Source organism: Falco punctatus (assembly GCF_963210335.1).
Source record: "Falco punctatus genome assembly, chromosome: Z".
NCBI lineage: Eukaryota > Metazoa > Chordata > Aves > Falconiformes > Falconidae > Falco > Falco punctatus.
Window position 1 is genome coordinate 28,287,092 of NC_137586.1, and position 15,676 is coordinate 28,302,767.

General features: G+C 44.6%; 1 protein-coding gene and 1 long non-coding RNA gene across 8 annotated transcripts in view; one reads left to right on the top strand and one right to left on the bottom strand.

Annotated features, from left to right (window-relative positions):
- Positions 1-7,346, bottom strand: part of TMEM171 (transmembrane protein 171) — a 20,325-nt gene extending 12,979 nt beyond the window's left edge. The window contains exons 1-3 of one of the 6 annotated variants that reach the window (XM_080372252.1): positions 7,227-7,346; positions 1,415-1,539; positions 223-942 (exon numbers count right to left, since the gene is read on the bottom strand). In XM_080372252.1, coding sequence (XP_080228378.1) covers positions 223-853 — 631 coding nt within the window. In that variant the 5' untranslated portion in view covers positions 854-942; positions 1,415-1,539; positions 7,227-7,346. Of the gene's footprint in view, positions 1-222; positions 943-1,414; positions 5,907-7,226 lie in introns of those variants that run through there. The other 5 variants (XM_080372251.1, XM_080372250.1, XM_080372249.1 and 2 more) reach the window with 5 other exon arrangements.
- Positions 6,909-15,255, top strand: LOC308056621. Of its 2 annotated transcripts, none has more exons than XR_013924888.1 (2): positions 6,909-7,178; positions 8,083-15,255. It is a non-coding gene; the product is annotated as an uncharacterized lncRNA (long non-coding RNA). The 2 variants fall into 2 exon arrangements; XR_013924889.1 differs by lacking the exon at positions 6,909-7,178 and adding an exon at positions 7,770-7,832.
- Positions 15,256-15,676: the final 421 nt, after the last annotated feature.

The following is a 15,676-nucleotide window of genomic DNA, read 5'->3' on the forward strand; positions in this document are numbered from 1 at the left end:
CCTTTTTATGCCAAAGGAGAGGTTCTGTCTTTAATAGAAAGGTAACCCAGCTGACCATACAGAAAACTTAAGTGACAAAGCAACATTTTTCAGTTTTGGATAGTCTGACATGCCAGAACTGACACATTTAGAGCTCAAACAAGTAATATTCAGAGGTAAATCATTAGTGGGAAAAAACCCCTACTAACTCTTAAATGTAAAGTTCACACATTTTTTACCCACCTACTGTAACCTGAAAAGATTCAGGGCTCTGAGGATGTTCTTCACTTTCGCAGGATTCTTGGTTGAGATTTAAGGTTTGTTTCTTTTTAACATGAGCTATCACGAAGAAACACAACCCAGTGAGCACAATCAAAGGTCCCATGATTTGAAGTGACAGGAATCCACAGCCCTGGAGGTCCACATCAGAACTGCCGGTGTGGTTGAGCTGTATGGTGTGCCAGCCGGGGCTGCAGCCAGGAACCCAAATGCCCAGGATGCTAATTAGCATACCACTAGTTAAAAACAGGAATCCAAATATGAGAAACTGGGCAAACTGACAGCTCCCTTGACAAAAAACAAGGCTGTACACCTGCTCATTTTGCAATTGTCTTTGTCTTATATACAACCTGGCCCTTGATCGTGCCAGTAAAACACAAACCAGTCCAGCTACAGCCAGCACAGGCCCAGCAGCCTTAAGGACCTCGTTACAGTCACTGAAGGTTCCAGATGGGCATGACTGGAGAATAAAGACTGAAAGCAGGAATCCAGCACAAAGCAACACAGCTCCAAAAACAAAAAGGAAAAAAATAAGTTTCCCATGTTGTCCATTATTTCCTTCACCTCCTGATGCAGGAACAGCCACTGGATACATTACAAGAGAATCTCCTCAAGCAGATGAGTTGGGTTTTTTTGGATTTTTTTCCCCCCGTTACCATTAAGTGGCAGAAAACTACAGTAGATCTGTGAACATGAAAATACATGAATCAAAAGAAGAAAAAACAATCAGTGGAATTAGCTACATTATAGTATTTACTTCTGCATTTGCTACTCCTTATATTGTACACTTGTGGTGTATTTTCTGTTTTGTATTACCTCCATTATGGATTTAAGGGCCTAATCAATTTTGCTGCCATTGAATGCTGATGAAATGACAGAATTTGCTTTACAGTTAGACTGGAAACAACTGTAAATGCTGTTTCACACCTAAATGATTTGTTTCTTTAGATAACAGTCTTAGGATTAAGAGTATGTAATTTTCAAAGTCTGAATTTTAGAAACAAGGACAGGGTAGCTTTCCCCTTGAAAACAGAAAGCTATGGGAAATTTCTGTAGTGAATGGCAGGAAGTGACAGCTCTTGAGAGAAAGAACCTTACTGCAAATGAGTACTGCTGACTATTTGACTTATAACCAAGTAAATCTTCTAATACATACCTTTTCAAAGCATATAAATCTTGCTTCTCCTTCCACCGGCTATGAAGACTTTTCTGTTTCTCTCCTTAAATCAGCTTCCTGTCCTATACAGCTGCAAGAGCTAGTACACAGAAGATTTTGGGCTTCTTTCTTGAAAAGACAGAAAAAAAAAGGAAAAAAACATACTAAGGACCATATACTTTAAGTCTCACAGATTCCACAGTTAGACTTGGTAAGCATACTGCTCCCACACTTCCTTTCAACTTCTTCTAATTCTGAATCCTGTCTATGCTCCAGGAAAGCTTTAAAAAGAAATACCAAAGGTGGTTCCCAGAACGCCCATAGGAGTCTAGATTCAGAAGTAAAACAAAACAAAAGAAAATAGTGCTGAGGCAAATAACAGTCCATATGGTAGTATGGATGAGAAATGCACTGGATGTGGACAAACTGTGGCAGTGAAAGCCTGACTGAAAGTTAGGACAGAGTGCCATTCAGTGAGCTGTAGGGGGAAAAAAAGTAATAAATTCTGCCATTACCCACAAGGAAGTTTGTGGGATCCTGACCTACAGGACTCAAGACGGCCACCTGTACTCCATACCACAGTGACTAGCAACTACAGACATCTCTGCCCCAGTGGCTACCATCCACCAAAAGCCAACCTGAAACCTGCGGAATTTCAGACTATGGAAAATAACAAGTCTGGACAGACCATGAGAAAGCTGTTCCCTACCAAGTGTAAGAGGTACTTCAGTGTACTCATGTTGCAGCGTTTTAGCATGACCTTCTTCCCCTCACTAGTCACCTCCCATGACAGGCAACTTCATCTGTGATTTGGATATATCTGGAAGGATATATAGGGACTGCAGGAGTCTGTCACAGATGCAAGTAGAGAATTGGTTCGGTTGCTGCTGTTTGTTAGTTAACCTTCAGCCTTTCCTCTACCAGCTTTCACTGCCCTGCCACTAATTCAGATGACTGTAAGCTAAAAGTCAGGTTATACTGCCTCCTCCTTACGTATGCCCCAACAGTTAATCCAAAAGAAATACGAAGTATTATGTAATTTCTGGAAACAAACTGTTGAACATGTGTCAGCCACAACAAGCTTTGCATGACTCCCCTGTAACTGCAGTGCCCCACTGAGATAAAAACAAAACACAACCATAAAACCCACTAGTCACTCAAATACATAATTATCTGTCTGCAACGCAAGGCAATCTATTGAGTCACTTTACTTAGCCACTTGTAAGAGTAGGACCCAATTAAAGAATTGGCTGAGCAGACACATGAATGATGAAGTTATTAGATGTTTTACTGCTGAACATCAAACCAGACCCCCAGCAACAAGGGAGAAGGCAGGGAGCTGCATGCTGGTAAAAGGCACAATAAGCATAAGACTTGACGGGCAAGGAAAGAGCAGCACCGCTCAAAAAGATGGCCACTGCAGGAAGCAACAAAATCTCCCAGCTAGCCATCTCAAATATCAAAACTGAGGGACCTCCCTTAACGCACTCCATTACTATGGTCAGTTAATTTGTAAACTACGTCTGCTAAGTGTTTCTTCACTGTTCTGAATTCAGTCTACCCTTTTACTAACACTGGTTTGAAAAACTGCTGACTAAGGCGCCCTTGGTAGAAGAGTCATAGTCTGGAAAAAAAAAAAAGGTTATGAAGAGCACTAAAGATAGGACAGTATGTCACAAAACCCCCACATATTAGACATTCTGGTAGACTTCAAACTGAAGACCTTTAGCCAAGTACACTTTCAATATTGTGTGAGCTCGAGTCAGTCTGAAGGCACTACCAAGCACAGAAAGTGGGATTAGGCTGATTACTCCTCCTTCCTCAATTTTACTGGTCTTTCCTAAATTAATAACATCGTTTCTCATAACTGCATATGCTCCTTCATATTAAAAAAATTCTGTTTTCATAATTCATCTGAGGTGGCTCAGATTTACTGACCTACCAACAAAGGCCCAAAACTGAGTAAGGGTCACCCGAAATACAAAAAACCCCCAACCCCAGCAAAGCCCAGTTTCAAACACAACTGTCTTGAGGTATTTTTCTGCTAAGGCACATTAACTGTTATAACAGCAATACACTATAATTAGAAAGAACTCTGAATCCTTTCTTTGCCGTTCCCTCTAGGGAAGAAAATATGGACATAAGTCCAAGTAAATGAGGACAAAAGGAAATAATGTGAAGGAAAAAAATTTCAAACAATTAATTAGCCCTTAAAAAGAAAAAAACTAGAGATCTGTTCTTATTACTCCAGCAGTGCCCGCTTCTCTTCCACCAATCTTGTCATGAGATTAAGTTAAAACACACATTAGAAATGAAGCATGTGCATTTTTTCTTAATTCTTTCAGGCCACAGAAGAAGGAACATTCAGAACAGTCTGTTGTGGCTTTGAAGATGAAAGCCACAGATTTTATGCTGCAAAGTCTAAGGGAGGACTACTTTTCATTTACACTACCACTAAATTTTAATGGAAAGCCCAATGCAAGATTAAGCTTTATTTCTTGTGTTTCAAGAAAAAATATTTTAAGAAAGCAGCCAGCCTTATATTGAGCACGTGCTTGAAACAATTCCATTAGATCTGGTATCTCCTCTGGAATATTGATATAAGAGAATTTGCCTTTCATATTGACCCCAAGTCTGAGACCAGACATGGAAATACCAGGTCAGAAACTGCTTAGAACAAAATCCAGTGGTGTAAAGGCAGCTAAGTATGAGAGAAGAGGGAATTGGAAACATAGCTTGTAAAGGAAGTCTGGTTATGAGCTTAACTTAGATGATATAGTGCTTTACCCTTTTGTAAGTCTGGCACATGCCAGGTATATAAAACAGGAAATAACATCACAATTCCTTGTCATTTTTCTGTGTAACACTTGTATTACAACTTTCATATTATGAACAACTCCAAGGGTTTTAAAATACAAGTTTTAATGATGAAACTGAGACTTCTTGCTTTCTCCTTGAACCTTCAGAGGGTTCATATTGTCCAGTATTTCCACTGCAAACTGCAGGGCTATAAATCTACTCCCCCCTACTCATATGAAATTTGATAGCCTCATGCAACCATATGAATTCAGGAACTGAGCATTAAAAGAAAAAAGCACTGGAAGAACTAAACCACTGCTGTCCCTCTGTTTTATGCTTCCCAGAGTAGGCCCCATTCCTGTTCTTTCACTTGCAAAAGGACCCAAATAATTTCATGTAGAAGGACCAGGTCTGGTCTGTGTTATTATTTGAAGAACTACAATACCTTGCCAGTTGTAGTTCACAATGGAAACCCCTTAGAAGTTACAAGCCACCCTTGTCAAGAGTTTTCCTTTTAGGTGTTTTCACCCATGCTTCCAAGTTTTGAGCTGCTACTGGGAACCACCACCACCACCATTGTGTGATTATTTTTTTATTAAATTTTTGATTCCCCAGCACTGCCCCCTGCCCACCCCCCACCCCCCCCCCCCCCGGTTCAGTTTAAACCATGACTCTTGACAGGACAAGCTACCTGGAAGGAAAAAGTCCTCACAACTTCATTCACTTTAACTTCCATGTCAAAACATGAATGGCTCTCCACTTCCCCTCACTCCTTATATCCCATTTTCTCCTCCATTCACATCTGCCTCTGTACCTGTGCCATTTTTCCGGTCTTTATCATATCACAATTCCCCCCTGGATTGCACTCTTCACTTGACATTCAGCAGAAGCACCCAGCCATGAGCATAGCTGGTTAAATTAAACTAAATTGGAGCTTGCCACCTTCATTCTCACACGCTGCCCTCCCCACAGTGTGTGAAGAGCTTATGTGAAGAGCTAAGGCGAAATGCTCAACAGGATGTACTTCTAAGTTTTCTACTTTCAAGCAACATTAAGTCTACAAGCACTAACAAGTTTTGAGATGCCAAATACCCAACCTGACCTCTTGTGTATGCAGTCTCTAATTAGTGCCTGACAGTGCTCTCATCTCACTGAGCATAAACTCTGATATCCCAGGGAGAAGGACTTCCAAGATTTGGATGCTGCTGTGCAAGAAGATTCCTATGCAGGGAGCAGATGCCACAGAGGGAAACTCTGCCCATATCGGTTGAGAAAATGATTATGTTAGCTCACAGTATAAGGGTAATGTTATGCTGTTGTTTACAACCACTGCAGGTGGGGCAGGAATCAGTGTCTGGAGAAGTGCTGGAAAGCAGCTAGAGTAGGAGTTTCCAGAAACTGGGATGAATCCTGCCAGTCTCCAGGCACATGTGCACCAGGGATCCTCCTTAACACAAACCAGCAGAGTCAGGGATCCTGACCTGTGCCAGACAGAACTGCGCTCTGAAGAAGCTGCCAACTACTATCCCTGTGGGCTACAAGAGAAAAACAGCTAGAGTAAAAAGCTGGTCCACAAATGTTTCCCACTCACTTTGGCAGGGGGAAGAGTCCTGATGCCACAGTTGGATGTGAGGACACCAAAAGCGTGTCTGGACACAAAGAAAAGCTTGCAAAGCAAAGTCTGGTAACTCATTGGTTGGATGCCACACAGGCAACTAAGACAGCATGTAGCTTCAACAACAGGCTGTGAAGGGTCCCACACATGTGGGTGAGATGCTTTGTACACAACACACTGGTGGTATAGAAGAGCCAGGACAAAGCGGCTCCTATTTTCTGTAGTACCTGCAGGGAGACTGGGGAAAAGGTAAACAGACACAGTTAAAGCCAGAGTTGACTTTCTTCAAAAAGCTAAATCAGGACAGAGCAACTTGAAGCCTGTCCCATGGGGCTGATGCACGTCAAAGCAGCAAAAGGCAAGTGGCAGAGAGACTTACACAAGTCTTTGAGACGGATATGACTCAAGATGATGTAGGACCCCAAAAGCTACCCAAAGCTTTCCTGTCCCAGTTTCTTGGGGTTGGTCTGGGGCATTAAACCACTGCTAACTCATGAGCAAGCAACTAAGCTCTGCTCCATGTGGAAAATGCAGCATCCCATGTCACACCCCTCCTCATGCACCAGCCTGTCAGGCACGCTCTCTTCTAAGTCACTAAGCCTTCCCAGTCACCCTATGATCTTCACAGGATGGACCATGCCCCAAGCGCACATGCTGCAGGGAGACAGGGCAGCCTGTCCACCGGCTCCCGTGGGGGAGAGGGGCCCGGCCCGTGCGGGGCCAGCCCGGTGCCCCAGCGAGAGAGAGCCTGCCCACCAGCGCCTGCTCTGAGGCACGCCACCAGCAGCAACCGGGGCGTTACACAGCAACGGAATGGTCTGTAGAGGCCCCTTCAGCCACATCCCATCCTCCACGGGGATGGCATAAAGGTCACTGCGGGGACGCAGCGTGGGGAGCGGTGGACTCTCCAGGGAGGTGATAAACTGGCTTTTCCAACCCCGGAACATTCGTGCCTTAGGTCAGTGCCACGCAGGGGCGCAGCCCTAGCCTCCGCCCTTGCGGGCAGCGACAGGGGCTGAGCCGACGCCAGCCGCTGGGACACACGGCACCAGCCCACCCGCCCGCCGCGGCCCCGCCGCCCCCCCGGCAGCAGGCCTGCCCGCCCTCCCACCGCGCTCTGCCTCCCCTCGCACCCGCGCTTCCCTCACCGACGCCCGGAGGAGCGGCCGGCGCCGCCCGCTACTGCTGCGCCCGCCCGGCGGCTTTCCTCAGCCCACGGCGGGCGCTGCGCCGGCCCCGGCGCCGAGGGGCGGCGTCCCGGCATGGCGGCGGGCAGCGGGGCAGCCACCCCGCAGTGCGGCGCGACACGGCCCGGCCTCGGGCTGGCCGGGGGCGGGCGGAGCGCAGCAGGTGCGGCAATCGGTCGCCGGCGAAGGGCGCCGAGCACCCGCCCCTTACCTGGCTGCGGCGCGAAGGACTGTGGCGGCGCGGCCGGCGCCGCTATTTAAGCACCTGCGCCAGGCGGCGCGCACCTGGGCGGCGGCGGCGCGGGGCAGGACTGAGCCGGGCCCAGCCGAGCCGCCCCGCCCCGGGGGGTCATGGGCGCGGCGACGGCTGCTGCGGCACCGCCTCCCCCGGTGCCCGGCGCCCTGCCCGGCGGTGCCTCGGCCGCCTGGCGTCGCCCCTCCGCCGCCCCGCCCCGCTGGAGCCGGGGCGCTTCTCGCCCTCCCGCGGCCTCCGGGGCGGGGGCGGCCGCGGCGGGGACGGGTACGTGGTCTCTCGCCCGCAGGCCCGACCGGCCTCGGGGGGCCGTGCTGGCGGCCGGCTCCGCGTTGGAGCCGTGCCCGCTGCCCTGGCGGGTGAGGCGGAGGAGGCGGTGGGGGGCGACGCCATGTTTGTCACCCTCCTCGAGGCGCTGAGGCGACTGACCGCCCCTGGGCGCTGAAGGCCGGGAGAGGGCCAGCCGGCTCCGCGGCGGGGTGGGTTTGCCGCCCGGCTGCGAGGTTGTCAGGCCGATGGGCTGGACTGGCAGGAACAGCCGGGCCATTGCAGGCGTCTCTGGAGGTGTGTGTACATGGCCGAGGTCTAGTGTGCCCCTGAAATACCGGTGGCTTCGAGGTGATGGGGGTGATCAGCCCGCTCAGGGAGGCTGTGCCACGTCTTCTTATAGTCACGTTGGGCTTACCAATGTGAGACAATTCGGCACAATTGGGAATTAAAGATGGGCCAAGCGTAGATGTGAGTGATTTCCTTGAGTGGTGAGCCAGTTCAGTCACTGGAAATGGGAGAAGATGCTTTTTCTCTTGCTTGCTAGGTGCTGGCAGTGTGGAGGAAGAAGCTGGCTTTGGTGGTGGAGATGAGAGAGCTGCAAAGTGCAGGAAGCAGCTGATGAGGAGCCGGGAAGGAAGGTCTGGATGTGCCATTTGGGTGTGTGTGCAGCAGCAGTAGGACCTGACTGACAGTGGGACTAAAGCTGCCCCACTGGTTAGGCACAAAGCCAGTGAGGTGTGAGGGAAACAAGTTTATGTGAGTTGAGAGGAGCGGTAACAGGGGTGAAGGGTGGTGTGGTGCACAGGAAATAGATGGCAGAAGGGAAAGGGAGTGGGTTAAAGTGTGGTTTGGTAAGACAATGATATTGGGGGGGAAGTGGGATATGTAGGTTTTTTGGGGGGATCCGGGTTTGAGTAGAGAACTAGGGAAGACTTGGAATTCAATGAAGAAACAAAAAGTGTATGAAAATACATATGGGGTGTAGGAAGGAGCTTGTGATCGGGGTAGAAGGCTTCAGGCTTTCCAGAGTTGTGGATTCCTGGATGGTAGTGACCCTTTGCTGTCTTGATTGTTTTATATCGCAGCTCAGCTATCACTAACTGGAAGGTGGGCTTCAGTTGTGAAACACTTGGATACTGCTGTGAAGAGTCACATGGTAAGGAGAGACTGGGAAGTAATGATTCCTGTATTCTGTGAAGAGTGAGGTGTTTCAGCAAAGAAAAAAAGCAGAGAATTAGAAAAATAGCCTGAAGAGAACAAAAGTTGAGCACCATTACAAACACAAGCTGAAGTCAAGCAAAAAGTGAAAGAGCATCAAAATGTATAACCACACTACTTTGGGGTGTGTGACAACAGTGACACAAGAAGATTTAATTTTGTTTATATACCAGGTTTCTATTATCTGATTCTGTTTCTGTTGTTCTTTCAATGTAGGTCGTCAAAAATAATAATAAAAAAAACCCAAACAAACAAAATCCCCATTTTCCTTGATGCTCCTTTTTGTATGAAGTATTTTGTCAGGCTAAACTTTCTCCAGTTGTCTGATACCATGAAATGATTGGACCACTGCTGTGATATACATTCTCTCTCTTTTCCAGTTATCTAAATACTTTGTTTCTTTTGATGGAAGTACTTTTTTTAAACAAAAAGTCAGTCATGAAAAAAGTTAATGAGCTTGTTGACTTGCGTCTCCATGCAAATGATGTCTCTCCCCAAAGCTTGCAATCAGTTTTTCCCCTCCATCTACTACTTGGTTTTCTTGTAGTGTTGGGCTTCAAGATTTGACACCAATGATGAAAGAAGGGGTTTCAGGAATGTCATTTTTCAGGTTGTGAGATTCTGACTCAGCCTGGTATGAGTTTTCAGTGGATTAAGTGGATAATGGTTCCTGTCATATGACTGTAGTCATAAAACTAATCTTGAGCCATATCTTGTGACTTAAGATAAGAAGTATTTTTTAACTTTTTTTTTTTAACTTTTAACATAGTAACTGTTTAACTGTGAGCAATGCATATTTTAATTCCAGACCCTAAGTGGTAATATTTGGCAAAAATGGAGCTAAAGTGTTTTTTGCCATACAGGAGAGTACTGAGAGGGTTGTTTGTGTTAAGTCTGGACATACTTGTATGACACTGTTTTTTGGACGTTTATGCTAACAAAGAAAACAGCGTATTTTGAACTGGCATGGAGAGCAATCCTAGAGCTATGGAAAACCACAGTGCTTTGCACCTGGAGTATGACGAGGGACACAGACCTACCAGAAAGTCAATGCTTTTGAGATTATTTCTGGAGTCACAGTCATGCTTGTGAAGACACTGACAAGAAGAGTACCATTTGGGATGATGTGCAGAGAAATACGGTTGTTGATACTTTATTGGTTGGGTATTAGTTGAAGCTGTTTTGATGGAAACCACTAATTACAGCATATAAATGAAGTTGATTAACTTTGCATTCCTCTTTTTCTTTAAATTGTCAAACATGCTTATAAACAGCAAAGCCAGCTACGTGGTTTGGATTGTTTGCCTAACGATGATGGTGTCTAGAAATGAGGGCACAAGTGCAGTAGGACTAAATGCTGGTCACTTCTGCAATAAAACTCCACTGTGTGGAAGAGGTGTTAATCTGTTATGAGCAATATGAAACTGGTCAATAGAATCACAGATGTTAGAGTAATATTTCTCTTTTGAGATTAGACATGCAAAATACTGGATGTCCCTGAGATTGTGCTTCAGTTCAAAACACTGAATATGATCTGCAGAACTTGTTCACATGTTTGAAAACACAGTGAGAGAATCCAGATGTGCTAAACTGTCCTGATGAGAGTGTAACCACTAGAGAAATAGCTAGTGTTTATAATTCACAGCACACTTGCAAGATTTTCCATTCTATTTTTCTGAAATTGTACAAGATCCTTGAGTCAAGGCTGGTGCTACTTGTTTTGTTTCAGTGAGAGCTGACCTTTAGTTAGTATACTTTGAAGCAAGAGCTGCTGAAGAATGCATGGAGGTAACACATTGAAAATTTTACTTTATAAATTGCAACTTGCTTGCTGTGATGGTGTGGACAAAGTGAGACGATGGTGCAGAAGTCAAGAGTGACCCAGTTCTCCAACTTCCATTAAGTTATGTATGACCAGTTCACAGCCAGCGTGCATAGAAACTGCAAGGCTCAGTTGGGTAGCTAAGAACTGTGTGTTTTGGTTAATTTAAGTTCTGGTAGACTCAAAAGAGCTGTATTTAGAAATAAGAGGATATAAAAATGTTTTGTTTTATTAGAATTGTCAATTCATAGGCCCAGAAATGACAAAAGCATTGCTGCCAACTTTCAGTAAGCTTTTGAACCAAATTTAATTAACCCTGAAATAGTTGTTCCTTGCAGTTTGGCAGATAGCTACAAAAGAACCACAGAAAAGAGTATCATGCTGGCTGTGCTGGAAGGGAGGGTGAACATTGACAACCTCCCCACCCCCAAACCAGTAGCCCCCTGGGTCTGTGGGGTGTACTCATGCAGTGTACCCTAGTGACCTGTGAAGGTCCCTCCTCTAGGAGGAACTGAGAAAACCCCAATAGCAAAACCAAGATCACTGCTCTCTTCAGGGCCTGGGCATGCCAGGAGTGTTCATGACTTGGCTGGCAGTGACTGCCTCCTCTTCATAAACCTTCTTCCCCACCTGCCCCACCTTCCTTCTAGAAACTGTGTGAATGCAACAGACTCCTTCAGTATTTCTGTTAGTAAATCATAGAATCACAGAATGTTTTGTGTTGAAATGGACCTTTAAAGCTCATCTAGTGCCACTGCCCTGCAATGAGCAGGAACATCTTCAGCTAGAGCAGGTTACTTAGAGCCCTGTCCAGCCTGACCCTGAATGTTTCCAGGGATCGGGTGGGGCACCTACCACCTCTCTAGGCAACCTGTGCCAGTGTTTCAACACACTCATTGTAAAGTATGTCTTCATTATATATATCCTGAATCTACCCTCTTTCTGGTTTAAAGCCATTACCCCTTGTCCTATCACTACAGGCCCTACTAAAAAGTCTGTCCCTATCTTTCTTATAAGCTCCCTTTAAGTACTGAGAGGAAACTGAGATGTTTAGAGAGAAGTGATTAATGATTCAATTTATGATTCATTATTAATGATTCAAAATTAATGATTCAAAGAGATCATGCATTAACCCTAATAAAAATCAAATAGCTTTGTTTTGGCCAGGAGAGTTAGAACCATATCTCACATCTGTATCTTAATTTGTTGGGTTTGCTTATCGTGCGTGCATTTGATTTTTAAGAGAAAGGTGGGACAGATACCTCAGGTGGTGGCACTGGTAACCCTTAACCTGTTGCACTGCACTGTGATGGCACTGGGATCAGGAGATGGAGGTGGGCCCTGTGAGTGCTCCTGCATGCTGCACCCACCAGTGCAGGGGCTGGTGGCAGACACCCCTTCCATGGCTGAAAGCCTCTTGTGGTCAGGAGTTGAAGCCTGGAGAAGGGCAGCTTGAGTGTGCTGGGGAAGGAAGCAAAGAAGGATGCAAAGCAGGATGCAAAGCTCCTCCATTTCTTCTCATCCGGGCCACATGGAGACCCCATCTGGACTTGAGGAAATCTTTCCCTGTGTAAGCTGCAAGCTTCTAAAGCAGTCTGAAAAAAGCTGTGATTTTCTGTTTAGGCGTTTATCATCAGTGCCCTTATTTAAAAGGAACACATACACTTAACCAGGAGAAAATGCACATTGATGGTGTGTCATTGATTGAGTTCAATTAACTTTTAAATGTTGATGAGTAAGTGGCTCCTGGCCAGGAGAAAGGACATGCTACAGTGAGGCCTTTCCAGGAGAAACCCCTCGCTACAAGGAAGACGTTGAGGTGCTGCAGCGTGTCCAGGGAAGGGCAAGGGGCTGGGGAAGGGTCTGGAGCACAAGGCTTGCGAGGAGCAGCTGAGGGAACTGGGGTTGTTTAGCCTGGAGAGGAGAAGGCTCAGGGGGGACCTTACTGCTGTCTACAGCTGCCTGAAAGGAGGTTATAGTGAGGTGAGTGTCAATCTCTTCTCCCAAGTGACAAGTGATAGGACACGAGAAAAACAGTCTTAAGTTGCTCCAGGGGAGGTTTAGATTGAATGTTAGGAAGACTTTCTTCACTGAAAGGGTGGTCAAGCATTGAAAGAGGCTGCCCAGGGTGGAATCACCATCCCTGGAGGTATTTAAAAAACTGGTAGAAGTGATGCTTAGGGACATGGTTTAGTGGTGGACTTGGCAGTGCTAGGGTAAGGGTTGGACTTGATGATCTTAAAGGCCTTTTTTAACCTAAAGAGTTCTATGATTCTATGACTCGGAAGGCTGAGTGTTCATTTCTAGGCTACAGGGTCCGACTGCTTACTTTCTGTGACCTGGGAGTATTGTATTTCGATTTGCCAGAGGTCTGCATCCACGTGTTTTTGTGCTCCCATCCTATTATATTTTCCAGAGTTGTAGGTGCTGGTTTTGCCCTTGCCCAAATTACAGCAGAGTTTGAGTAGAGGAGAAACCTTGAACTTCTCAAGACTGAGGGTAGGTCCCAGTTGGGAGATTATTTGCAGGAGAGGATCTGTTTGGAAGTATACAATGAGTTCTGCCATTTAGAGGTGTGCACTGTCCCAAGTGCTTGCGTTGAGTGGTCAAAATGTACTGGTTTACCTCTGTCTTAGTGAAAAGATGAATGTTTATATGAGAAAGATGGTAACCCTGTATCACCAGTGTGTGATACCAGAGCTAAGGATGCTATACTTAGCCCTTATGGATTGACACGTGTTGAATGGGAAATAAAATTTCTTAAGGTTATAGAGCAGAACCTTACCAGGTTGTGTGCCAAGTGTTATTGGCGTGATAAATATTTTAAGCATTCCTTTAATTAATCTTCTGTGGTTAATATTAACCACAATTACCTCCTGAGTACAGTTTTGGAAAATACTTTTTAAATTCAGATGTGCAAGTGGTGGTGCATAGCTGCTCATTTTGTACATTGTGTCTTCTCCTGTCAGTAAGAGCATTGAAATTATTATTAAACTTTTGACTAGATAAATTTATCTCTGTAACATATACCTGTAGAGCTTTTTGGCTGGAAAACCATTTGCAAAGGTAAAATTTTGTGTTGTAGTATGAACAGTACTGAACTTACTGTTTATAATGTATTGGAGGCTTTTCACGCATCTGACTCATTTCTTAGCTAAGACTAAATAATCGTCTGTCATCTGATACAAAAAATTAGAGCATTTAATTTGATGTTGTGACACTGCAACTTGAGGAAGGACAAACTTCCTGGAATATGAAAATTTTTTTCCCGGGGGAGGGGAATAACAAGTCTTAATGAACTGTGATTATTTTAGCAGTCTTATTTTGATTTTTTCTTAATACTTCTAATGAAATCTAATTTATTTTAAGGCAGAAATTACTAGGCTATTGGATCATCAGCTTTAACTACTTTCACCATAGCAGCCTGTACATTTTCCATCTAGATTCTATTTCAGGGTCTAATCAGTTCTTACACTTTCTAAGTAACTTTTATGTTCTGAGCTTCCAAGGCGATATTTAGCTTTGTTTTGATAGTTTCACTCATATAGGGGAAAGTCCTCTTTGAATTTGGTTTCATTTCTCTCAAAGATTGGGGCTTGGATATATTTGAAAAGATAAAAGTGGCTAACCAGTGAACTGTGGCTGGGCAGGATAACCAGGTTGTTGTTGCTGTTGAAGCTGCGTCTCCCTTCCCTCTCCCTGTGCTGAAGCAGGTGCTGTTTAGGTGCCTAGTGATTGTAACAGCCAGGTAATTCAAAGAAAGATTTAGGTCCTGCCAGACATACAGCATGCAAGTGGGACTTGAAGGAGATGCTTTTTGATTTATGAACGTTTTTTTTCTCTAGTTCTTTACTGGACTACTCCTTTTTTAAGCGAATCCTGAATATTCAGGGAGACACTTTTAAGTAGAACATACAGAATGTGTTAGAGGCATGGCAGTGCACGTTGTGATTGCAGAGGTCTTTTGCTTCCAGCTGTTCATATTTATGAAGTTCCTGAGATTACAGGCTTTTGCATGGGATTCACTGCTTCGTGAACTAACCAAACAGTTGCATGAGTGATGTGTGTAGGTGGATTGCTCTCAAACAACAGAAATTTCCTCTTAATAAGCCTACTTAGTATTTAGAGAGGAGGAATTCTGTAGTGAATTTCAGATTTCACTGTGTTTCATTGAGCAAGATTAACCGATCCTTGTGGGTAAATGAAACGAGCCACATAAAGTTCAGTTTGCCTGCTGATATCACCAGGCCACACAGTAAATGAAGGTGTCATCACACTGGGCATGCTTTCATGTAGAGCATATCCCTGAGAAGGTTTAATGATGCCTTTAATTAGATATATAGAGAGCTGAAGGAAAAGTAAGAATTCTGTAACTAAAGTACAGTTTACTGTCTGTTAGTAATGCAATTTTGACATGCTATGTCTTTCTCTTCAACATTTTTTTCTTGATTAATTTTTTCTAAAGCAGACATGTGCATAGAGTGTAATGTGTTTTTGTTGTGTAGGTGATCAGTCCAAACTTAGGATGATGCTTTCTAATACTGTTTGTCTCAGCTTGCAAGTTCTCGTTTTGGGGTAATATTTGAAGGATAGGCATCTTCAGTTTCAAAATAAGGATGGAACTCCATTCTGATGGATCCACAAGTTAAAAAATAAAGTAAAAAAAAAAAAAAAAAAGGAAAAAATCTACAAGCATTTGTTTTCTCATCCTTCAACATAGAGATTATAGACCTGGAAGACCTGTTTATTGGAATTGCATTTAAGGCAATTCCCAAGATTTGTTGTTCAAACTCACAACTTACAAAGCTCTGCAATTTTCTAGTACAGCCGGTAAAGTGCAGGCCATGGAATATTTCTATGTGATCTCCTTAAATTGAGCAGATGTCTTAAAAAGTTACACAGTCTTTGTTTTAAAATTCAAACTAAAGGATCTAGCATAAGCCCTGTTAGTCATACCTAAGTTCAGTTCACCTTTCCTGTACAGTGCTGTTTTTCTACCTGTGTTCGTATCATCTGTGATGAAGTCACTCCTTAGACTTTGACAGTATAAAATAGACTCAAATCATTGGTGTCCTGTTCTGCTGATTTTGCAAGTCCA